Source organism: Apteryx rowi, unplaced genomic scaffold (assembly GCF_003343035.1).
Source record: "Apteryx rowi isolate R43461 unplaced genomic scaffold, aptRow1 scaffold_475, whole genome shotgun sequence".
NCBI classification, from domain to species: Eukaryota; Metazoa; Chordata; class Aves; order Apterygiformes; family Apterygidae; genus Apteryx; species Apteryx rowi.
The window spans coordinates 401,683-411,251 of NW_020450733.1; the positions used below are offsets into that span (position 1 = coordinate 401,683).

Here is a 9,569-nt window from a genome sequence, read left to right on the forward strand (position 1 = left end):
CCGGCGTCACCCTCTCGTCGGTGGCGTCACGCAGCGGGCGTCCAATGGGGAGAGAGAAAGAGGCAGAGGGGCGGTGGCGCCAGCGACCCGGATGTTGGCTTGGAGGCGCGCGGGAGGGGGGAGGGAAGCCCTGCCCCCTTCCGGGGTGAAAGGGCGGGGCCTGCCTCCCTCCCCCCGCCATTTCGGGGGGCGGCGGAGCAGCCGCCCCTTCCCCGCCATTTTGGGGGAGGGGGCAGCTGGGGGGCGGCCCCTTCTCCCCCCCCCATTTTGGGGGGGTTTACTCCTTTCCCCCTATTTTGGGGGGGGCAGCTGAGGGGTGGCCCCAGCCTAGCCTGGCCGCATCCCTCGCTCCGGCAGTGCAAAACCCACCAGAGACGCGGACCAGTGCCCGGCCATGGCTTCACCCCCAGCCCAGGCCTCCCTGGACCCCTGGCCTGGGCGGGCCACGTGGGGCCCTGGGGCTGCATCCGCTGGGCCCTCGCTGCTGCAAGCAGCAAAATTGGGTATTGCTGGGCCAAAACGTTCCCGCTAATTGGGGACGGTTTGGTCCCTGGGCCCTCCCAGTGGGAAAACCGTGCTTTTCTCAGCTGCCTCCTTGCCTCCATCGAAGGCAGAGCCGGAACGAGGTTGCACCTACGTCCACCTGCGGCTCCGGCGGGCGGGAAGCACAGAAGCGAGCCCAGCTGCGGCATCCCCAGATGTGTGTGTCCGTGCATCCGTGCGCGGAGCCAGGGCTGGGAACGGTGAGCTGTCCCAAGCTGGTGCTTTTCCAGGTGGAGAGGAGCGAGAAGCAGAAACCCCGCGGAGGAGAGATTGAGCCGAGCAGCACCAGTTGCGTTGCAGAAGACCCAAAGGCTGTTTCTCCCCCCTTCCCCCCCCCTTTTTTTTCCTTTGCCAATTAAAATGAGGGACAAATCTCCAAGCAGAGGAGGGAATATGAACAATTAAGAGTTAACTTCCCCGAGGGTCCCTGTGGTTCGTAAGCACAACACACCTGATACCTGTTAGGGGGTGTCTCCCCTCTCAAGACACCATCCAGCTCGCAGCTGAGTGTCGTTCCCTTCTAGCAAATGTTTACCTGGAAAAATAAAATTAGTTAAACCTTGTGCTGTTGTGTATCCTTACAAAAATCACATCTTCAGAGTAATAAACAGTGATGCAGGTGAAAGATGCACGCGAGGGGGAAATAGATGTGTTTCTGATGGATCATAAACGTGGTTTTAATCAAAAGTCCTGTGTGTACCTCTACCAGCATGCCACGACCGCTAAGAAAGCCCCTTTATTTTTGCCTGTGTCAACATTTATTTTGTTGAAAATAAGTAAATATGGTCAGTGTATAACAACAAACGAAGTTAAAACAACAACGTGAGCCAGAGGGCAGCAGCCGTAGGAATGACACCTAGCAAGAGCCCAGCCACGTAGCACGAACTATCGCACAGCTCTCCCCTTTGCTAAGTATTTGTTTCGTATAATATTGTTGCAGCAAAACAAACAGGCTTTGCTACGCGTCGAGCAACTTTCTGGGTGCCTCCGAACACCGTGCTGCGTGGGAAGGGGTTAACTTGTTTGGAGAAGACAAAAATAATCGCAATAATTCCTGGAAGAAAGAGGCTGTCGGAAGGGGGAGTAGTTGCCAAAGCGGCAGCCACAAACCTGTACATAAGAAAAACCCTCACCTCAGACTTAATGAAATATTTATTCTTTGCCCGTAGCCATCTGCGCTCCCGGCTTCCTCCGAGAGCAGAGGATTGCGGCAGTGCCGATAGCGGGAGTTCGCCTTGTTGTGATTTCCTAGAAAGCCCCGGCGCCCGCTGCTCCGACCGGGCTCCGGCTGCTCCGACCGGCCGCGTCCGAGAGCAAAACCTTCGCCGCTGCGCCGGGAGACCCGGTGGGCGCCCGCTTGGGTGAGTAAGTACCGATCCGCGCTCCCTGTCCGGGGACAGGTGCCGGAGGGGACGCTGCAATTTGGGTCAAAACTTTGGGAATCCGCTGCACCAATGGGGCTCTCGGCACCGCAGAGGCGGACGCGGTGGGAATCGGGCGCGTGCCGTGGCGTCCGCCTTCACCAGGGGCTGGTGCGACGCCGGGATCTGATTCAGGGGGGCTCCGGGGCTGAGAGAGGAGTCGAGGCCAGTTGCTTTGCTTTGCCAGCGGGATTTAGGCAAATTTCTTCGTTGGGACTAAATATAATTAACCAGGCGATGCTGTAGGGAGCCTCAGAAGAGGCTCAGGCAGTGTTAACAGCGGGGCGTTTTCTGGTGAGTGTCGTAACGTGAAAACAGCAATTATTTTCGAGGCGAGAAGCCCGAGCTGCAGAGACAGGCGCTTCCCGCTCCTCCGCCGACTCTGCGGGATCCACCCGCCAGGCGGCATCGTCTTCCCGGCGAGGTCGCCAGCTGGAGCGTCGCGCTCTGATTTGCACAAAGTGCTGCTTTGTCAGGTTTGGTTGGGTTTGTGCTGGGTGCTCTTTTTTTTTTAATCATTTTTTAATTCCCACAATGCACTAATAAAGCGTGTAACGAGGGAGGCGACGGGTCTGGTCTTTAGGCAATAGCGGAAAGAACGAATACCGAAACGGGGACCGACGCGAGCGATGGGCGATCAGAAAGCTCCCCCCCCCCAAAATAAATAAGACGGGCTTCAAAATTCGGGGCTGTAATCTGCTTTCTGAAGCTCTGGGCGCTGCTTTGCAAGACAATTTGCCATTTTTTTGTTGCAAGAGCTGCAACAGCCCCTGCCCCTCCTGACCCCCCGCTTCCAGGGGCCACGGCAACGTCGGACGAGGGGAAAGCATGGGCACCGCGTCCAATCCCGGAGCTTTGGGGGAATGCAGTGAAAATACAGTAGGTCCACGCTGGTGGCACGATCCCGCCTGGACTTTCGTCCCTCTTACACCACCCTCGGATTAATTTGCTGAAGCCGGCAACTCCCTCCGCAAGGGAGGCCAATGCGGGAAGGGTCGGAAAGCTGCGAATCAGGAGGAAAGCGGCCTCAGGAAGCCTTGTGGACCCTGCGAGCTCTGCCCCTGACGGTACGAAACACCCATGGTTAAGCCAACGCTTCCCGAGCTCCGAATAAACAACAGCAAAAAGGCTAAGGAAGGGTCAGCAGGAGAAGCAGAAGGTGGTTTAAGAAACCTTGTTGACATATTTAGCTGCGTGTTATGAGAGTATCTGAGTTCCTGCTCGCTGTGTTCATGTTTCTCTTTTCAACTTCAGTGCTTATTTTAAAGTCCAGCCCCAGCATTCCCGTACACATAAGCAGTCCCAAAATAAAAGCGGTGGCCGTGCCAGCTCTTCGGAGATACCTTCCAGCGGCCGAGGCGCCTGTCCAGCACCCAGCGAGCCGCTAAAACTTGAGTGCTTATACGCAGCTCAAACAACTCGGCTCGCTTATGCAATCGCAAGAAATTTAGGTAATGAAACATCTCAATTTAAAGTTCCCAGGAGCTATAAATAGAGGAAAATTGCTTTAAATTTTCCAATCAGCAGCTTCTCGGGGCCCTTTGGAGCGTGGCGGTGTTGACTGTACACGCGCGCTTCCTCGAAGCTGGAGCGAACGCAAGGACGGAACGAAAAACAAGTTTGGCGTTTAAAAAAGGCCGAGTGACACAGGTGAAGGGAGGCAAAGAAAAAGTGAACTGCAGAGTTTGCTGATCTGGGCCGAATTCTTTTGCTCCGTTTTTTACCCCTCATAAATCCCTGCCGTGTATAGGCACAGCTTGGGCCCTGTTCCTACGCTCCTCCAAATTCTGAGACAAATATTGCTTAATCTGGTTTTATATATAACTGTGAGGACGGGGAGGTCGGGCTGCTGGTTTTGGAAGCGTTTTTCAACCTCGTCGCCTTCTCCGTCCAGCTAAATGGAGTTCTCGAAATAAGGTGATTGCGCGTTACCTAGTTGGGCTCTGCCAGCATCGTTGGGGCGCGTTAGCCCCAAACGCCGCTTTTCTGCTTGTGCGAACCCCTTCGCACTCAGCCTACAACCACCGAGTACTTATATTATAGCTGAGCATCCCAGGGGTTTTGTGTCCCCCGCTCGGCTGGTAATTCAGCAAAAAGTAAGAGGCGAAGGGGAAGGAGGAGGTTTGTGTCCTGCGTCGGCCGCGCTGCGGAGTTTTATACGGGTGAAAGGATCCGAGTGGTTTTGCAAGTTGCCCTTTTCCTCGTCTTTTCGACTCGATGGCTCTTGCAGCGCCGCGTTTCGGGCAGCCCCGGCGGGCGCTTGCGGCGTTTCTGCTTCGCTGCTGTCGCCGCTCGCGGCGTGTGAAGCCGTTTGCCGCATCGAGCGTCTCCCTGCTCCCGCCGGATGTAATTCAATACCGAGGGCGGTTTCGACATGGATGCTGGCTCCTCAAAAGCGATGCTTTTTTTTTTTTTTTTTTAATGCAGATAAAGTGCTTTGGAAGAGAGATTTGCGGTGCGTTTCCATGTGATTTTGATGATTAAAAAAAAAAACAGTTGGTTGACGCTTTACTTGCGGCAGCGCGGGACTCGCCGACGCTCTCGAGTGCGAAGTAGCCGGAAAAAGCGCCTGGGGCGGCCAGGCGGCTACGGGGGGCGGATAAACCGCATCTCACGCGCTTTACTGCCCACAGGGGCTGCAAAAGAAGGTAAAAGCTGAGACGCTGAGCCCTGACTCCCCTTTCTGTGTGTATTTTCAGGATGAATTAAGTGTTCCCTCGCGTCCTCGGTGCAAACTCCCCTTTTCCCCCCATGGCGCGATGCCGCCGGCCCCGGGAGCGCCTGCGTTTCGAGGCCGTGCCGTGCCGTTCCTGGGGGACGCGTCCCGACACCGCCGCTGCCGCGATCTCCGCTGGGAACAGTCTCACGGCTTCGTGCCGGCCCCGGCTGCCTTCCCTGCGCAGCCGGGCTCGGCCGCCCTTGGGAAGGGCTGGAAAAACCCTGCCTGCGCCTTTAAAGCCGGGCACGGCGCGCAAACAAGCCGGGATTTATATAAGCGGGACCATGTGATTTGCAGGAAAGCGGCTCCCCCCCCCTTCCCCCCCCAGCCCGACTTCCAAGAAAGAGGCACCAGGCTGGGGCCGGAGCAGGGGCGGCCGGACGGGGGGACGGGCGGCCGGAGGGGCTTCGCGGAGCCCCGGGGCCGCGTTTCGTCCCGCTCCTCCGAGAGCATCCCGGTCCCCGGCTCCCGCCTGCGGGGACCCCGACCGTGCGGCTCGCGTGTGCTTCGATTTTTAATCTTGGGAGCAGAGGAGAAAAAGCCAAAAAACCCCAGTTGGCCTTTCTTTGTGTGTTTTTCCCCTCGATTCAAGTGTCTGGCCCGTTTCGGAGCGCCGCAAGGATGCTCCCTTTTTTTTCCCCCCCCCTTTTGCTTGTTTGTTTTTGCAATTCTTGATGTATTTGGCAGCAAGGCTGAAGCACGGGCAGCGACCCGGAGGGGCGGCGCGCACGGGGCTGGTGCCGGCGGCCGGCCGGCCGCCTGGGCGGTGGGACGCTCTCTGGCATCCCGCAGCCTCCTGCCTCTCCTTTTCCTGTTTATCCGTGCCGTCGGGTGGGTCAGCGAACCGTCGGCGAAACGCGTAAATCCTCCCTTCGCAAAGGGCTCCGCGGTTCGGCGGCCGCGTTCCGGGAGCTCGCGCACTGCTCCCTGTTCCGCAGCGCGTGCGCCCACCGGAGAGCGGGAGAATCCCTAATTTATTGCAGGAGGGTTTTTTTTCCTCAGGGTTTTCTAGAGGAGGGAAGTGGGTTTTGTTTCTTTTCCCCCCCTCGTGGTCCCTCAGGCGCCGCTGCTTTGCCTCTTTTCTCCCCGATTTCCTCAGCTTTTCTGTGGCTCTTCGCCGGCAGGGAGGGAGCTGAGACGCAGGGGCCCGAATCGCCGTTCTGAGTGCCGGCGGCTCCCGGCCTTTGCCGGAGATTTTTGGTGCTCGGCAGGATCGCGGCAGGGACGAGGCGAGCGGCCTCAGCCGCGTTGGGGCCAGAGGGGAGAAAAAGCAAATATGGTGCCTAAAACCCTGCTGCTGATCTCGAGCGTTTCATCGTTTTCCTGGCGACGCACGAAAACGCTCGTTCGGCTTTTTGCTTCGCAAAGCCGTCAAGGCGGGAATCCGCACCGAATTCCCGGCCAAATCAAACGCTCCCGCGGCCAACGGTTTTACATAACGACAACGACAAAAAAAATAAAGCAAATGCTGTTAACCCGTGTGCCGGCGTCGCTCCTCCCGCTCGCCTCTGCCGCAAAGGCAACGCGGGAGAGGAGCACCGGCGCGGGCGTTCGGAGCGCTCCCGGCGCCTTTGGCTCACGCCGTCCCTCCTCCCTCCTCCATTTATATCTCCTAGTTTCTCCTGCTCTTCCTCCAGGTCTCCTGTCAGCGACATGCAGCTGCGCGTTTTCGCCGCGTGTCGGGAGACCCGAGAAGCAAAACCGCGTTTCTGGCCGCGTGCGTTATTTGCTGCGGGAAGCGCTGCCGTCGGCTGCCCCTGCGCGACCCGTTTCCCACGCTCCTTCCAGGTCCCGCCGCTGCGGCACGTGGGAAAGACGCGGAGCTGGAAAACGGCGCTTTCTCACGGCCGTGGATCCTGATGGGCCGATAACTGAATTAACGCTCAGGTGTCCGTCCCCTTCCCGGAGTTATTCGCGATCGCACGTCGTGATCGGTAATAAATTGCCGGACGAGGGCCGCGGCGCGGGAGAGGCAGTGAGCGTTTCGCTTTTGATTCCCCCGACGTTTGGCAACCTGCCCTTTCTTTTCCCCCTTTTTTTTCCTTGTTTCTCCCCAATTACGTGTGCAGTAGTTTGAGGATCCCCTTTTGCCCGGCAGAAAGGGAAGGCGGAGGGACGGAGCGAAGGGCCTGTGGTGGGAAGCACTGATGCCATCGGCCTGCTAAAAAACAACCCCAGYGCACCAAGCCGGTCGATATAGCGCAAAATGGGCTAAAACGAGAGCAAATTCCCGTCGAGGGCCCAAGGGCCGGCTGGTTTCCTCCGGGTCCGTTACGAAGCCGGGGCGGCAGAAATACAAGCGAGGAAAAGCCACTGGTAGCGATAAGGTCTCTGCGCGCGCAGGGGGTTGCGCTCGCGGTCCGGGGGCCGGAGGCGCGATTTCCGCAGCCAGCTTTCCCGGGATAATGCGCCGGCGCTTCCCCAGGCACCAGCTGCGACGTGAGGGGGGTTTTTTCCCGGGGCGGGTTTGGAGCCGTGAGCTTTGCACCCGGAGCATCTGCCGCCACCGCTGGCGGGGGGGGGGGAAAGGCGTTGCTCAACGCTCAGGAATGCGGAGCCGACGCAGCGGCGGCGGCGGGAAAAATCCCCTTGGAGGCGGCGGCAGAGCCAGAACGCCGAGCAGCAGCAGCCTCCGAAGGGGCCACGATGGGCCGGCAGCACCGCTCCGACCACCGGGGACTTCTGCTGCCTTTCGGACTGTTTTTCAACACGTGAAAGCGCCGAGCGAGGACCCGGCTTGACTTTATTCGCCCAGGACTTGCCGCCTGCCCGACATTCCCGCGCATGCTGGACGGCCTTGGCCCCTTCCAGCTTTTCCCGCAGCTGCGCGGCACGTGCTCCCGATGCCCTCGCCGTGAGGAAAACAGCTCCAAGCAGGCAGCCGGGGCCTCATTCCCGACGTGGCGCCGGGGGCACTCGCGGTGTGGGAAAACGGCGGCTCCATCCTGGCGCCGCCGGAGATTCGCCGCAGCAAGGGCGGATTTTGCTGTCGGGGTTTGCCGCCTTGGCCGAGGAACGGGAGCCCAAGGACGCTGAGGACCGATTTCCCAATGCCCCGTCGCTAGTCATTAATTAAACCGCGTATTTATCCAGCTCTGGAATGAGACCAAAGCAAAGGCTGGCGCTGCCCTGGTGCCGGGAGAGCTGGGAGAGGGCGGAAAGCTGGTCGCGGTGCCAAGCGGAGCCACTCCGATAACCACTCCGTGCTGCAAAAAAAAGGAGCAGCTCTGCAGACGTGTCGTTGCAAGTTATTCCTGTTATTGCAAGGCCCTGGAAAGGTGGGAATCCCGGCGCCCTTCGAAACCGGGGGAGACTTTGCAAGGAGCAACGGCTAAATTGCAGCAGCTGGTTCTCCGAGCGGCAGCGGATGCTCCCGATGCCCGGAGCCAGGTGAAAACCGCTCTCTGGCCGGGCTTTGCGTTTGCGTCCGCTTTGCGTTTCCAAAGGCCACCCGCTCCCGGCGCTTCCCTATTTTGGGAACCGGTGGCTAAATTAACTGCTGGCTCCCGGCGCCCGGCATCACGCGGCCCCGCGGCACGAGGCCGGCGGCGGCGCCCGGCCCGGCCCCCCCTTCCCTATTTACTCCGCCTTGCCCGTATCTCTAAATAACAGCCCAGCTCCAATTTCCCAGCTGCCATTCCCGAGGAAAAGCGGGCGCTCCGCTTCCTTCGCTCTTCCTCCCAGCGCTTTGGCGGCAGCCTGGCACGGCGTGGGAATCGCCCGGAGCTCAGGGGAAACGGGCGGCCCCGACGGGAAAGCAACCCAAATCTCCCGCGTTCTGGGTCTCGTTTTTTTTCCTCTCCATGGGCTTAGTTTTTCCGTCTTTTGGGAAATCACGTGTGTGTTTTCCCCCCTCGGGGGGTTTGCACCGCGCGGCTGATGTTGGCCACCCCGGGCTCCGCTCCGGGGGCTTATCCAGGGGTTATTTAGGGGAGTGAGGGGAAGGTTTAGCCACGCGGTGACTCTCCCGGGTGTTTTCCCACGCTCGTATCCGTCCCCCGGCTCTCCCGACCCGGAAAACGGCAGCGCTGCTGCGCAGGGCGGGCTGAGACCCGACGTACTTCGCCGCAGCCGCCTCGCTGTGCCGCGCGTGGACAAGGGCTGCCCCGTCTCTCCTTGCGGGAAAATCCCCGTTTCTTCCTATCTCACACACCAAGCGGCAGCTGGGGTTTCAGTCCAAAAAAAACCCCCAAAACCCCAAACAAGGTTATTTTTTTTTCAAAGAAGCGCTAAAAGTGGGGGAAAAAATTAGTGGGGGGCCGTCGTGTGAGGAACGTTGGGCAAATGGCCCCGCGTCGCGTCCCCACGGTCCCCAGATGTCGTGTCCCTGTGTCCCCAAACGCTGTGTCCCTGTGGCCCCTGGACATCATGTTCCTGCGCCCCTGGGTGTCATGTCCCCACCTCTCTGGGTGTCGTGTCCCCACGGTCCCTGGGTGTTGTGTCCCCCCGTCCCTGGACATTGGGTCCCTACATCTCCAGACGTGGTGGCCCTGGACATCACGTCCCCATGTCCCTGGATGTGGTGTCCCCATGGTCCCCGGATGTCATGTCCCCACATCCCTGGACATGGTGGCCCTGGACGTTGCATCCCCATGTCCCTGAACATGGTGTCTCTGTGTCCCTGGACATTGTGTCCCCACGGTCCCCGGAGGCTGCATCCCTGTGTCCCTGAACATGGTGTCCCCCACATCCCTAGACGTTGTGTCCCCATGGTCCCCAGATGTGGTGGCCCTGGACCTGGTGTCCCCAGGGCCCCCAGATGGGGATTTTGGGGGCCGCAGTGCATCTGCGTTGGGGCTGGTTCCTTCTCCCGGTGCTTCCTGCCCCACGGTGGCTCGACCGGCTGTGGGGCAGATGGGGCAGGAGCTGATGGGGTCCGTGGGGCA

At 59.5% G+C, this 9,569-nt stretch overlaps 1 protein-coding gene and 1 long non-coding RNA gene across 2 annotated transcripts in view; both read left to right on the top strand.

Moving 5' to 3' along the window:
* The window catches only part of CTDSP2 (CTD small phosphatase 2), a 19,797-nt gene that overhangs the window by 2,775 nt on the left and 7,453 nt on the right, over nt 1–9,569 (top strand). Inside the window, exon 2 of the mRNA XM_026078261.1 lies at nt 1,796–1,904. Coding sequence (XP_025934046.1) covers nt 1,796–1,904 — 109 coding nt within the window. The remainder of the gene's footprint in view (nt 1–1,795; nt 1,905–9,569) is intronic.
* LOC112972134 lies at nt 1,959–7,023 on the top strand. Its single transcript, XR_003255551.1, has 3 exons — nt 1,959–3,881; nt 4,392–4,612; nt 6,321–7,023. It is a non-coding gene; the product is annotated as an uncharacterized LOC112972134 (long non-coding RNA).